Consider the following 15,582-nt stretch of genomic DNA (forward strand, 5'->3'; position numbering starts at 1 on the left):
TTCCAAGATAAAAGTCATGGGGTGGTGGGGGGGGAAGTGGTCCTAAGGATAGCTAATCAGCTAATCTACCTCGAATCATGGCTCATGTAACTGCTATTGCCATGGAGATGGGCTTTGAAAAGGAAAGGGTCTAAGATATCCCTGAAAAATACAGACAAGCTTAGTCCACCAGGATCCAGATGAGGCTGTAGCTGAAGGCTAGAAGTTTCTTCATTTGTCATATAAGAGTCCAATGGGAGCTCCGCTTGGATTGAAATAACCAAATCCATCAGGAGTCTAAACAAAGTTAGAGAATTTATCTATTTTTCACTAGAGGAGAAACCTCAGGTGAAAGACAGAGATGAAGGTTTAGAATGGAAATACAAGGAGTAAATCCAATGGAGATAAGAATCAGCTCAAGACAATTATGTGACCATAGGAACAATAGTAGGCCATTCAGCTCCTTGAGCTTATTCCACCATTGAATGAGGTCATGGCTGATCTGTGGTCTAACTCCATATACCTGTCTTTGGTCAATATCCCTTAACACCTTTGTTTAACAAAAAATTATCAATTTCAGATTTACAATTAACAACTGATCCATTGCCATTTGTGGAAGACAATCCCAAACATTTTACCAATCTTTGTTTATGAACATGCTTCTTAACATCTCTCTTGAATGGAATTGCCCTAATTCTCAGACTACACCTTCTAATCCCCAATTAGTAGAAATAGTTTTTCTTTATCTGCCCCGCCTCTTCTTGTTAATATCTTGAATTGAACTTAAAAGACACGGAGTTAAATGTATCTGTTTAAGTGGGCTTTCAGTTGTGCTGAACTCAAAAGGGACATATTCTTCTGTGTGGTTTAAATTATAATTGTTGACATCAATAGCATTTAGTCAACAATGCTTTTAGTAATTTTTTGCATTTGAAATCTTAAAACATAAAATCTTTCTGTGTAATCCTTTTACCTACTAACTGGAGGTTCAGCTATTTTTTAAAGTTGTGGGGATCTCTGCGGGGATCATGACATTGTCTGTCTTTTTCACTGTAAAGAATTGAGCATAAAAATTGGCTTTATGGTGGGAAGCAAAGGGTGGTGTTGGTGATTGTTTTATGGACTGGAGACCTGTGACCAGCGGTGTTCCACAGGGATCGGTACTGGGTCCTCTTTTGTTCATCATTTCTATAAATGATTTGGATGAGAATATAGGAGGCATGGTTATTAAGTTTGCAGATTACACCAACAGTGGTGGTATTGTGCACAGTGAAGAAGGTTATCTAAGATTACAAAGAGATCCTGATCAATTGGGTCAATGGGCTGAAAAGTGGTTGATGAAGTTTAATTTGGATAAATGTGAGGTATTATATTTTGATAAAACAAACAAGGGCAAACACTTATACAATTTTTGGTAGGGCCCTAGGTAGGGTTGTAGAACAAAGAGACCCAGGGGTTCAGGTATACAATCCTTTGCAATTTGCATTACAGGTGGGTAGGGTGGTTAAGAAAGCATTTAGCTCACTTGCTTCCATTGCTCAGACCGTTGAGTATTGGACTTGGGACAAAATGTTGACGTTGTACAGGACATTGTGGGGTCTCTTCTGGACACTTTGTGCAGTTCTCATCACCCTGTTAGAGGAAGGATATTATTAAACTGGAGAGTGTTCTGAAAAGACTTACCAGGATGTTGCAGAGAATGGAGATTTTGGGATATAAAAATAGGCTGGATAGGCTGGAACTCTTTTCACTGCAGTGTAGGAGGTTGAGGGTGACATTATAGAGATTTATAAAATCATGAGGGGCATAGATAAGGTGAATATAAAAGGTCTTTTCCCTAAGGTGGGAGAGTATAAAACTAGGGGGCATATTTTTAAGGTGAGAGGAGAAAGATTTAAAAAGGACACGAGGGGCAATGTTTTTACACAGAGAGTGGCTAATGTGTAGAATGAACAGTCTGAGGAAGTTTTGGATACAGGCATGGTTTACAAGACATTTGGATAAGTACGTGGATAGGAAAAGTTTGAAGATATATGGGCCAAATGCAGGCAGGTGGGGCTAGTTTAATTTGGGAACATGGTTGACTTAGACTAGTTGGACTGAAGGGTCTGTTTCCATTCTCTATGATTCTATGAATATAAGGAAATTGGGTAAAATACTGAGGAACAGACTCTCCTATAGAAACTCCGCCCAGCAAGGAGTCAATTTCCACAGAAAATTGCAAGGCAAAATTGTTAAGAAAAGACATAATATTCCAGTGCCCTGTCCCAGTGAAAGGTTGGACAATTTTGTGGCCACACACCAAAATAAACCAATGAGGGAGCAAAAGGAATGTCTAACACAATCCGTAATTGGTAGGGCCAGCATTTATTGCCTGTGCCTTACTCCCGTGGAGAAGGCAGTGGTGAGCTGGCTTCTTGAACCTCTACAGTCCACGCAACCATTGCCTCCCATCCCAGTGCCTTTGGGAAAATAGTTTTGATTCAACAATACTGAAGGAATTGCGATATATTTCCAGCTCAGAATGGTGTAAGGCTTGGAGAGGATCTTGCAGCTGGTGGTATTCCCATGTATCTGCTGCCCTTGTCCTTGTAGGGGACAAAAATGGAAAAATGATTGTGGATTTAAAAATTATGAGTTGCAAATGGGTAGATTGTTTCCATTGATTGGTGAGTCACTGACACTTGGTGACTTTAGGTGTAGCCCTAGATTAGAAGAAATGTTTTAACACACTGTTACCTGAGTGTGAAGCTAATCACAACATTCATAATGGTAAATCTTTAAAACAGAATTAGAAGCATCTAGGAAGCAGAAAAATGAGATCATTGTAGGGGATAAGGGGCAAGTCAAAGAGACTGTTCAAGGATCAGATCCCATTTAAAATCCTGAATGTACGTTAGGAGCATTTCTGTCCTCTGATTTATTAGTTTCAGTGTTCAGTGCTACTAATAAAGAAGACACAGCATTTGTATTGCACATATCATGTCTGAAACTCTTAATGTGCCTTGCACAATGGGTAACTTTGAAAAAGACTGATTGCGCATTTTAGCACAGTGAAATGGTTATTTGGCTGCTCCCTGTTATTGACAATTGCAAAGTACTGGTAACGAATTTTGATACTGTTTCTTGCTGGAATGTTAAAGTATGTCCAGTATCCAAAATGCAACTCGTATCATTTTACATACAGATAAATTTTCCAGCCTCAGTCTTGGTCATGTTTTCACGACCTGCTCCTGCAGACCACTGGCACTCTATCACCGATATAGATGAAGTGTCCAGAGAACAGATTACGAACATTCAACAGAAACATTCCCTGCTTTTGTAAGTATGTCCCCTGTCTGCGAAGCATCTCTTTGGCTATGTCTTTGGAAACTGATTCTTGTGTGTTAGCCCTGACATGAATGCTGCAATGTTTTTCTTTCAAAGAGCCAGCATGAGTACAATTGATTGCAAGGCCCCGTTCTGTACTGTAGGATTCCATATTGTTGTTCAAATCTGTTAGGGGGAGCCAATGGCATTTCTCAAAGTTAGTCTGCATTCATCATATTCAAAATTAATAGAATTTTGTTGAAAATGCAGCTGATTTTAGAGGTGAGGGAATACATTAGAATCAGTTTGCCTGGACTTTCAGATTGGCACCTAACAGAAGGCCTGTTATATATATTGAGCTTTATGTCATAGGAGAGATTAAGGGAAATTCATATCTGTAGCTTCCAGCAACACAATTATGACAGGGTTGGGTTTCTCGGGGCAAGCTGCATTGTCAGACTTTATCTATGTCCTGTTCCACAATCTCCGAGGCTATATGGATGCAGCAAGACAGGTAATGCAAGTATTAAAGACCCAAGCACCCTGACTACTGATAAGTTAAATACTTTGAGTCATTTTCTATTGCAATGTCTGAGAGTATTCTGGAGGAGGTGTTTTAGTTGAGTTCCTGCATTTGCCAGACATTGTCACCAGATCCATGCAGGGATGGCAGGGGATTAGGTTGCCTGTGCACTCAGATACTGCAACATATATAGACATGGCAGTGACAGTGCCTCTGGTTCTGTAACATGTCTGGGAGATTGAGCCAAGGCTGTGGAGTGGGTAACTTCTGTGCCTTGTACATTGTCAACTTGGAGCACCGCAACAGTGATAGAAGGCATGCCAGACAATATACTCAGCATCTCAGTCTCTACACATATTCAGGCCCTTCACAGCTCACCTCTGTACTATCTTCATAAGACCATAAGATAAAGGAGCAGAAATTAGGCCATTTGGCCCACCGCCATTCAATGATGGCTGATAAGTTCCTCAACCCCATTCTTCCGCTTTCTCCCTATAACCCTTGATTCCCTTGATAATCAAGAACCTACCAATCTCAGTCTTAAATATACTCAATGACCTGGCCTCCACAGCCTTCCATGGCAGTGAATTCCATTGATTCACCACTCTCTGGCTGAAGAGGTTTCTCATTATCTCCGTTCTAAAAGGTCTTCCCTTTACTCTAAGGCTGTGCCCTCAGGTCCTAGTCTCTCCTACAAATAAAAATATCTTCCCAACATCCATTTTGTCCAGGACATTCAGTATTCTGTAAGTTTCAGTTAGATCTCCCCTCATCCTTCTAAACTCCAATGAGTATAGTCCCAGAATCCTTAAATGTTCCTCATTTGTTAAGCAAATCTCATGGGAGTCCTCATCTGAATCCACCGCAGCATATCTCTCCTCGCCTCATCCTCCCAGTGAAGTGGCCAATGACACTTCTGGTTGTAGCTCATTCATGCCCAGTGACTCACCATGTACTAGGCCCAACCTCTGCACTCACCTCCAAATAGTGTCAGGATCTGAGCTGGTAGTTTGCTCTCCTTCCTCCTCCTGGAGCTGGTGGGGTTGGGCAGACAACAATTCTCAAAAGCAGCAACTCAGAATGGGAAGATTGTGAAGCAGGAGGGGGTCTCAATTGGGAGGGAGTCAGTACATGGTCATTGCATTGACAGACAATCACCTAGAAGAAGGTCGAAGGCATCCTGGCAATTGAGAAGCACTTAAGGCAGGGAGATATCTCCATACTCATTGTCTCCCTAAAAGCTGAATGCCAAAGGACCCATCACAGCTGGCTCCACAATATAGAGAACCACCTCCTCTTTACACTCAAGAGGCACAATCATCCATGTCTCCCACTGGTTCTACTCCACTCTGTTCTCACCTGATCCCGCAACAGAGGTTGTCAGACGTTATGTTGCACTTTTTTTGAGTGCTGTGCCTGTCCTAGGTGAATATGTGGAGACTGTGAGAGGCTGAAGAGAGAGTGACACCATTGGTTTATAGGATGAGATGAAGGATGTTAGACAGGAGTCCTGAGCATCAGGGACTGCAGAATGATGTGGGTATTGTGCATTAAGCAGGAATTTGCTGTTGTGGTGAGAGGGTGGATTCACAGACTCTGACTGCCCCTCGAGACATCTTAGAACAAAGCTTAGATCTCCACTCCACAGTTTCCTGGCCACCAGTTCCCACTCCCTTCTGAGAGAAAGGATCTCGGAATGTGAATATTGCCTTTTTCCTATGAGAAAAAGTGAAACAAGTTGGATTCAAACCCAGGTCCTCTGACCTTTCCTGTATGATGGAGCTATTAACATCAAAGACTGTTTTTATTCATTTGTGGGATGTGGGCAGCATTTCTTGCCCATCCCTAGTTGCCTTTGAGAAGGTGCTGGAGAGCTGCCTTCTTGAACCACTGCAGTCCTCCTGTTGTGGGTTGATCCATAATGCTACTAGGGAGGGAATTCCAGGATTTTGACCCAGTGACAATGGAGGAATGGCGACATATTTCCAAGTCAGGATGATGAGTGACTTGGAGGGGAACCTGAAGGTGGTGGTGTTCCCATATGTCTGATGCCCTTGTCTTTCTAGATGGAAATGATCATGGGTTTGGAAGCTCCTGTCTGAGGATCTTTGGTGAATTTCTGCTGTGCATCTTGTCGATAGTATACACTGCTGCTACTGAGCGTCGGTGGTGGAGGGAGTGAATGCTTGTGGATGTGGGGCCATTCAATCATCAGGTTGCTTTTTCCTGGATGGTGTCAAGCTTCTTGAGTGTTGTTGGGGTTGCATTCATCCAGGCAAGTGGGGGCTATTCCATCACACTCCTGACTTGTGCCTTGTAGATGGTGGGCAGGCTTTGAGGATTCAGGAGGATGAGTTACTCGCCGCAGTATTCCTAGCTTCTGATCTGCTCTTGTGGCCAGTGTGTTTATGTGGTGAGTCCAGTTGAGTTTCTGGTCAATGGCAACACCCACAATGTTGCTAGTGGGGGATTCAGTGATAGTAACAGCACTGAATGTCAAGGGGTGGTTGTTAGATTGTCTCTTATTGGTATTGGTCATAGCCTGGCATTTGTTTGGCACAAATGTCACTTGCCACTTGTCAGACATAAGAGAATAAGAAGCACGGAGATTTTGAAGAGCTTTATTTGTGCAGCAGGTTACAGAAATGGGGAGAGGCAAGGTCATCATGTAATTTCAAAACAAGGATGTGATTTTTGATTTCAATGTGTGCTGGGAGTCAAAAGAAAAGGTAGTATTAACAATTTCTGCAGAAAGTTGTGGAATGATTTGCTGGTAGCTAAAATAGAGGCCATTGCATCACTCCTAAGGATACGTTAACATTTGACAGAGAAGATAACACAAGACAGTGAGATTTATTTCGGAATGTTGTAGCAAAGACTTTCCAAATCAAATGGCTTCTTTCTGTGTTTGAAGATTCTTTGACCCTGTTTGCCATTGTTTGTTTTAACTGAGTAGCAAAACTGCCCAGCCAGTATAATAGAAGCGTCACGTTGTAACTTCCAATCTCTGACAGCAATCTTGTTAACTTGCGCATCAATCCATTTCTCTGAGGTCCATCATTTGACCAAGTTGATCCTCTTATCTGTCTCCGTTGACGAGGGATACAAGCACAGAATAACAAGATTAAAAATCTTCAAGTTTGGATTGGTGAGGCAAGGCAGACAAAACCCATTACACAAAGGTCACTACATCCATGGATGAGTAACCAGAAAGAAGCAGGCCTGAATTCATTGCATGTTGTGAAAGTGAGGCATGAGAACAGTAAGATCCGAGAACTTATTCTCATTTGTCTTGAGCTGGCTGATTTGTTGCAGTGAGAATTGGAGCAGTTGAATTAGCCTTGTTGCTGTATTCACTGGGGTAGGAATTCCTGATGGTATTGTGAGTGCTGCATTGCTAAAAGTCTTCTATTTCCTTTTGTTCGTTCTAGCATGGTGCTGAGTTCACCTTTGTCCTTCTGGACTGAGATAAGAATACAGATTAATCCTGTCCTGCATGGCCCAGTACATTCATTCAGATGTTTTGAATTTTACTTTAACACTTAATTAAAAGACTTCATGTGTCATGTTGGTTCTGTTTTTGAATCAATATCGTGATGTTCCAAGACTAATTAGACCCTGTTTGTACTGCCGTGTCCAGTGCAGTACTTTGGAACACAATTTATTTCTTATATCTGAGTTTATATCCAACTTGTTTCACTTTCTCTCACAGTAAAAATGCAATGTTCACACTCCCTGGCAGGGATTTTGATCAAATGTTCAGAAAATGGAATGCCTCAGATACAAAAGTACTCAATCAATCTGATATTAATTGACTTTGAGTTGACAATTCCCATATCAAGGGTGACAGGGATTTGAAGTGCAAGAATCTAAAAGACAGGTAGCTGGCCTCGGATTAAGGCTCAGATATATTGTCAAAGAAAGTTTTGACTTGTGTCATGCTGGCTCAGTTTTTCACTCAAGGGAAAATGTTCCAATTCTGAAATGCTGGTACCATTCATCATGACTACAACCTGTCAGATGTCAGGCTTTGGTGTCACAACATTTTCACTTCTGTTCTGCTGTTGCTTGCAGGATTGAAGAAGAAGAGAAAAACTTGCTCTGGACAAACCGTTCATTCTGTAACAGTTCAAACTGTTTCCTTCCTCTCTTACTGGGCAGTGCACCTAGCTGTGGTTCAGATTCACTGTCTGAGAGTTATGCAGTGCTCAGGAGGTGGAATGTTTCAGCAAACCCTTTGGAGACACTGGGTCTATTGCTTTCAAGGTAAGAGTCTGTCTGATGTCCAAGTGATTATCCTCCCAATTACCAAAAATGTTCTGGAAATATTAGACTTTATTTAAAGATAATAGCTTCTAAAGATTCTCCTTCATCAATTTCATGTTTGGGCTAAAGTAGCCCAGTAAGTCACCTTTAACTTTACCATATTAAATATTTAGTCCTGGGAGATACAATAAGTTATCATTTGGGCTTTTGGGACGGAAGTTTGTTTTCTCTGCCATGAAAAGTCCTCCAGAAATATATGCTTGCGAGTGTCAAGCAAAGTAAATGTAATTTGTCAACATAAAACTGCACATCGCCTCTCAGTTTCAGTCAGGGATTCACACAGATGGCCATTGTAGGAAATACAATTGTCATATTCGTATGGTGTCACGATGCAGTTAGGATTGAAAAATGTAGGCGAATTATCCGAATCACTCTGAGTCAGCTGAAACTAGGTCCATCCCTTCACTGCAAACAGTTCAGAAGGATCATGCACCCAGATTAGATCATGTGGTGCTGAAGTTTAGAAATTATCAGTGAAGAAGCTGTTGTGACTTTGTCACATTCACATTTCTTGGATTGAAGGAACGAAATAGGGAATTGGTGTTTTATACAATTTCGCACAATCACAATTTCTATCGACTGGATTTTTTCAACTAGTGGCCTTTGCTTGTTTGTTTTGTATCAAACAGAGTGTTTTAATTCAGAGGCGAATTTAGCTGTGTGGGAATGTGTTTGGCAGGGGCTGTAGGATCGGGGAAATGGCCCAACTGCAACCCTCTGATCAAGCGTTGATGAACCAACTCAAAACCCTAAAGCTCCAAGGTACCTTTGCAAATCCATTTCATACTTGTTATTTTGTCATGTTTCAGCTTTGTAGCTGTCAAGTTAAGAAAGGTTTGCCTCAATGTGGTCTAGGTCCTAAATCAAAGAACAGAGATTGTTCTGTAACAGCAATTGGAGAAGAAAATAAATGAATAGGAACTTTGATTTAAGCTTTGCATTTAGGCCCCAAGAGTATCTAGGAACGTGGGAACTTGAGTTGGCCTTCAAGTCTCTTATCGTCCAACTGATCAATCATGGCTGATCTGTATTTTAATTCCATCTGCCCACTTTGATTCCATTGCCTTTAATATCTTTTCCCTCATGAAAATCCATCAATCTCAGCTTTGAAATTTTAGATTGTCATTTTCAAAATTTACAACTGTTTGGGGAAGTAAGTTCCAGCTTTCCAACTTGCTTGAGTTAAGAACTGCTTCCTGACATCAACCCTAAAATAATCTAGCTTTAACTTTAAGGTCCTGCCCCTTCATTTTGGACTCCTTCACCAGACAAAATAGTTTCTTTCTATCTACCCTTTTATTTTTTTTAAACCCTCCAATTATGTCACCCCTTATTCTTCTGTACTCAAGGAATTACAAGGCTAAAGCAGGCAACCTGTCCCAAAACAAATTTTTAAATTTGGTTTAACATGGTGCATAACTTAGGTTAACCTGAAGACAAAAAGCTTGAATTTAGCTGTGAAGAACTTTTATTTTCTTGAAATTCAGAAGTATTTTTGACAGGATAATAAACTGCTACCAGCGGTTACAGTGTGTGTTAGTGGGAGGAGGTTTTGAAAGGCAGCCTCACAGCACTATGATTACAGGATAAACTGATAACATCTTTCAACATTCCCACTAATAGAACTATAAGAATCCAGTCACCACAGGCTAATCAATTTGAGACAATGCCCTGTCAGCGACGCCTGTTCCCTCTACTGCCCTCCTGTTGCCTACAATGTAAAAAAAATCTGGCTTTGCAAATGGATTTGTAAACATACCGTACAATGATGAACAGATTGGGTTTAGCACTTGGCAGATGCAACCTAATTCATTCCTTTTAGGCTCATTGCCACCAAAGCCTCAATGGGGCTGACTTGCCTGGGGTGTCATGCGGAGGAGGAACTGGCATTAGCTCTTGATGAAATGTTGCAAGGAAATTAGACGAAAGGAGGGGAAAAGGTGCTTTGGTGAATGACAAATTAGGAGGCAAAAAAAATTCAATGAATGCAGTATAGCCAAGTGGGGTTTATGTTACTGCCAAAGCCTTGTACAATAAATGTGTAAATGAACTATATTGCTATGTACAGCCCATGTTTTGCTCTGCATGTTGTTGATGACAGATGTATAGAAAACTAGTTATTCATTTGTTCCACAAGCTGGTTTTTGGAACTTAGCGGAGAGAGCAATTTGACTACTCTTTATAGTCTTTTCACTGGTCAACAAATGGCACAGAATTACATAGATAGCAACAAATGAAATGTGAGTGTTGCATTCCAGTGCAAACTTAACTCAGCAAAAAGGTGAAAACAATTCAGAATGCCATGCCAATAATGAAGAGGAATTTTCAGCACAGATGTACCGGTGAAAGAATGAAAGATGCTCAAGAATGCAGATGGCAAACAATGTGGCAGGCCATAAATGTGTGTTATTTCAATAAGAAATTTTTCTCACGTAAGTGACAGAGTAAAGGTGTGGTTCAGTCACATGTGCCAAGCTACAATTGAGCTGTGCACTCAGGGCCGCAGAAGCCTCAGGGACAATTGGCCATTCGCACTGCACTATCAGTAACTATTTAGATGGAACAATGCTCCTCCTGCTCCCTCCTTGAATAACAGTGCCACATGAGATGTCCTCCAGTCCTCTGGCATCTCTCCTGTGGCTGGGATGGAATGGAAAGTCATTGCCAGAACCACTGATATTTCCAACCTTATCTGGCTCAACTTGATTGAGATACTTTTAACCCAGCCCTGGAGATTTATTTGCTTTAGCCTGCCTGATCTCTCACAATCTCCTCTCTGCCTATGTTAACTTCCTCAATGACATCAAAATCCTTCTCTCTGATTTCTACAGCTACCTCATCTCTCTCACCAGCGAACTCCAAGACAATTTAGAACCCAATCTATACCCTGTGCTTCCGTGCATATATTACCACTGTCATCCTTAATGGGCCCTATTCTTTCCTGGTTATCCATTTATCCTTAATGTACCTGTATTGTAATTTGGGATTTTCCTCTCTTTTACCTGTCATTATTCTTTCCCACCCCCTTTTTGTTCTCCTAGTTTCTTTTTTTAAGTGTGCCCTTGCACATTCTGTTTTCCTCTAAGGCTTCCACTGTTTTGAGCCCTTGGTATCTGCCATGAGCCTCCATTTTTCTCTTCATGCAATCCTTTGATCCTCAAGGTTCTCTGGATTTGTTGGTTCCACCAACAAAGGACACAAAAATTGATGGTGCTGTTGATAGTGAGGAGGATAATCTTAGGCAATCACAGGTGAGCTTGTATATTTGGCAGAGCAATGACTGATGGAATTGAATTCTAATAAATGTGAGGTTATACATTTTGGGAGGTTTAAAAAGAGAAGGATATAGACAACGTATGGTAGGTCTTTAGGAAGTACTGAGGAATCTAGGGACCTTGGTGTACAAGTCCATAGATCCCTGAAGGTGTCAGATAGACAGGGTGGTGAAGAAAGCACATGGGACACTTGCCTTCATTAGCTGGGGCGTGAAATATAGGAGCAATGAAGTCTTGTTACAACTTTATGAAGTACTGGTTAGGCAACATCTGGAATACTGCGCAGTTCTGGTCACAACACTTTTGAAAGGATGTGACTGCACTGGAGAGGGTACAGAGTGGAGTCCCTAGGCCTGGGATGAAAAGTCTCAGTTATGAGGAGAAACAGGATAGACTTTGCTTGTTTTCTTTTTGGAGCATAGGAGGTTCAGGGAGAGATAGTAGGAACTGCCAATGATGGAGAATCTGAGATAACATGGTGTGAAGCTGGATGAACACAACGGGCCAAGCAGCATCAGAGGAGCAGGAAAGCTTGATGTTTCAGGTCAAGACCCTTCTTCAGAAATGGGGGAGGGGAAGGGGATTCTGAAATACATAGGGAGAGAGGGGGAGGCGGATAGAAGATGGATAGAGGAGAAGATAGGTAGAGAGGAGACAGACAGGTCAAAGAGACGGGGATGGAGCCAGTAGAGGTGAATGTAGGTGGGGAGTTAGGGAGGGGATAGGTGAGTCCAGGGAGGGCAGACAGGTCAAAGGGGTAGGGTGGGGTTAGTAAACAGGAGATGGGGGTGGGGCTTGAGGTGGAGGAGGGGATAGGAAGGCGGGGACGAGCTGGTCTGGTTTTGGGATGCGGTCGGGGGAGGGGGGATTTTGAAGCTCTATGACTATACGAAAATAAATACCAAGTGGCTTAATACTAACAAGAAAAAGCTTCATACACCTCTGGAAGAGGTTGGACATGCCAATTGAAGAAGGAACTGTTAAAATGTAAGCAAAGGTGACTCTTCACTGAGCTTTCAGTATCCACAAGGTCGTTGTTGAGGGTAAAATGATTGATTCTTTATTTCTGCTATTTGTAGTAAATCTGGCTCAGCTCGTTTTTGGACAGTGTAAATAGTTTGCGTTGTTTTTCCTTTTGTGTGTCATAAGCTTTGATGTTCTGTTATTAAATGTACATTGGCAGCCACTTGTAAATGTGATCAGTGACTGACCTCATGGTAAGAAAAATTGCAAAGATAAAACTTACAATGTTTCGAGCCAGATTTCATTTTAAGATTTGACTTATCCAGTCTTACCATCAGCTGGAATCATAACAATACAGTAAAAAAAAAGGCAACTGAAACCACCAAAAAGGCAGAAATGCATCACAGATTCTTAGACTCACATTTTAAAGAGCAAAAAGGTGAAAGCAAACTGTTAGGGATGAGCTGGTGCACCATTGACGCAACTTCAGTTATTAATAAAACACGTAACTCTTCAATTTATGGAACAGCAGATAACTGACAAAGTACAACAAGCAGCTAAACTTCTTCACGCTTCAGGCACTGAAGGATTAAGAAGAAGAAAACCCTCCAGTAGTTCTGACAGTGACCAGAAGGATCTAATGAAGTTTTTCAGATTTTCTAAGATCAACTTATAATTCAAATCAATTTCAGCGTACATAGGCTTGTCTTCATGTCAGACTGATAGCAGACATGTGAAACAATTGAAAAATTTGTAGATAGATGTTGACATGAAGATACGAAAGCTGGTTTAGGCTTATGGAACTTGCCATTGTCTCTAGGCCCATCAAATCGTTCCAAAAGTCACTTGATGCACTGCTAGACTGCTGAAGTAATTGTAGCAGGCCAGCATTATCAACAAGTGATAGTAGGAACTGCCGATGCTGGACAATCTGAGACAAGGTGTAGAGCTGGATAGACACAGCAAGCCAAGTAGCATCAGAAGAACAGGAAGGCTGGCATTTCGGGTCTAGACCCTTCTTCAGAAAACTGAAGAACATCAACTTTCCTGCTCGTCTGATGCTGCTTGGCCTGCTGTGTTCATTCAGCTCTGCACCTGGTTGTCATCATCTGCAACTGCTTGTCTCTAGAATAACTATTGCACCTGTCAATAGGTTGAGTGGAACCTTAAAATGCATAGAATATGGCTTGTCTCACTGGTCAAAAGATCCAGCATTTCATGAAATATGCAAACTACTCTCTACAAGAGGACAAAAGTAGGTAAAGTAATTAGATTTCACAAAGTCTGATGAAGGTTCTAGGCCCGAAAAGTCAGCTTTTGTGCTCCTAAGATGCTGCTTGGCCTGCTGTGTTCATCCAGCTCCACACTTTGTTATCTCAGATTCTCCAGCATCCACAGTTCCTATTTTCTCTCTCTCAGTTAAAGTAATTACACAGGGAAACACAATGTACCACCCAGTACTCCACAACAACATGTAAAGGAGAGCTAACTAATGAACAATGCCAAAGAAACTTATGTCCATGAAACACAAGCCTGGCAATGAAATGCAAAAGTAACTGCAATCTTATTACAGGCTCCAGTTTGTCAATAAGTGTGGTAAACTTGACAGAACATGGTCACAAACAGGAAAAGCTGAAACATTTACCTCCATGCTAATCATATACCCCAAATCAAAGTATCATCTTTCATTCATCTTATACAAGAAGTACTGAGAAAACTGTGCAATGTGGTGTAGTTCACACAAGATAAGCTAACTGTTTATAATCGGACTAACATCCCATGCAGTGACACTGTCCATTCTAAATGCCCATTTGTATCCTCAACTTGAACCCCAGAACCTTTTGCATTGTTAAAATGGAAAAATTGTACACTATCAGTCTCCTAGAATGTACAGATTTGTGTATGATCATGATGGATGGGTTGACAAATCCATCAGTTGTAACATGAAAAATTCCAGACCATAACATCACTCTCAAGCATCTTATTCATAGCTGCTGTGACCCCAACTGATGCTGTCCCTGGATAAGTGAGATCACAGGCAGAAATCTGGCTTGATGGAACACATTTGATTTAGCTTTGGCTTGAACAAAGTGGCCCGTCACTGAAACATAAGTATGCAATGCTGCAGATTTTTGCTTTAACAACAAGAGGAAGTTTATTACAAAGAGATCATAGATAAAATAGAACCATCCAAACCATCTACTTACAAAATAACTTCAAAGATTTAAAATACACAATAAAATTATAATCTGAAAACACTTCTTTAAATTGAAAATAATCACAACAGACAGTACCCAAAACATAGTCCTCATCCAGTATTTAAAACACAACCCTGGCACAGTTCCCAAAACACCACTCATATAACACTCACACCAGAATCCTTCCGATTGACACTTTGGTAGGTTTAGGTCACTGTTCCTTCAACTTTTAAACTGGAACTGCAGGTAGCTACTTCTTGAAGCACCCTTACACTTGAGCTTCAACATACTAAGCTTAAATAACCACTTTCAGGTTTTATCTGGTCTGGGTCTAACCATTAACTGTTCTCTCTAAGGACCTAACACATTATATATCCGTCTCAGAAGCTCTTTTCAACACAGCTATCCCCTATTCCAAGGTCTTCTCAGGACTAATACTAGCTAAAATTAAAAGTAATACTGAAAGGATTGCTCCCTCAGCTATAGTTGTTTCAATTTAACTTAAAAAGATGCCAGATCAAACCTTTGAAACTCCATTATTCGTGTTGGGTCACAAAGAATCTACAATAAACAAAGCATTTTCTGTTTAATGGAGCCAATATAATCAGTTTGTTATGTGTGGCTACTATACAATACACCAGTAACCATAGAACCCAAATGACATATATAAGTTATGATATTATAACCTTGTGTACAGTTAAGGTTGCAAATACATTTTCAGCTATCTGACTCAAGAAGAGCCTAAATATCTGTGGTACATGTTGTGTAGCTAACATATGTAATGTGCCACAAATGGCATCAATGTCTATTGTGACCATTGGTTTTGTTCCCTGAAAATGTCAGATGAAAGACTTGGATGACTCTTTTCAAATTATCCACACCATCATGTGCTGTCATGTAACTCAGGGCAAGTGAGTCAATGAGCCCACCTTTACAAAGTTGTACTTCCTTGATTTGTCCCCCGATGTTTGTATTCTTCTGGATACAGTATTACCCCTTCACTCACTCT

At 41.0% G+C, this 15,582-nt stretch overlaps 1 protein-coding gene across 1 annotated transcript in view; it reads left to right on the top strand.

Moving 5' to 3' along the window:
• Nucleotides 1-15,582, top strand: part of LOC125463064 (phosphatidylinositol 4-phosphate 3-kinase C2 domain-containing subunit beta-like) — a 193,051-nt gene that overhangs the window by 85,371 nt on the left and 92,098 nt on the right. The window contains exons 15-16 of the mRNA XM_048553723.2: nt 3,167-3,300; nt 7,886-8,077. Coding sequence (XP_048409680.2) covers nt 3,167-3,300; nt 7,886-8,077 — 326 coding nt within the window. The remainder of the gene's footprint in view (nt 1-3,166; nt 3,301-7,885; nt 8,078-15,582) is intronic.

The sequence above is a fragment of the Stegostoma tigrinum genome, chromosome 25 (assembly GCF_030684315.1).
Source record: "Stegostoma tigrinum isolate sSteTig4 chromosome 25, sSteTig4.hap1, whole genome shotgun sequence".
Lineage (NCBI taxonomy): Eukaryota > Metazoa > Chordata > Chondrichthyes > Orectolobiformes > Stegostomatidae > Stegostoma > Stegostoma tigrinum.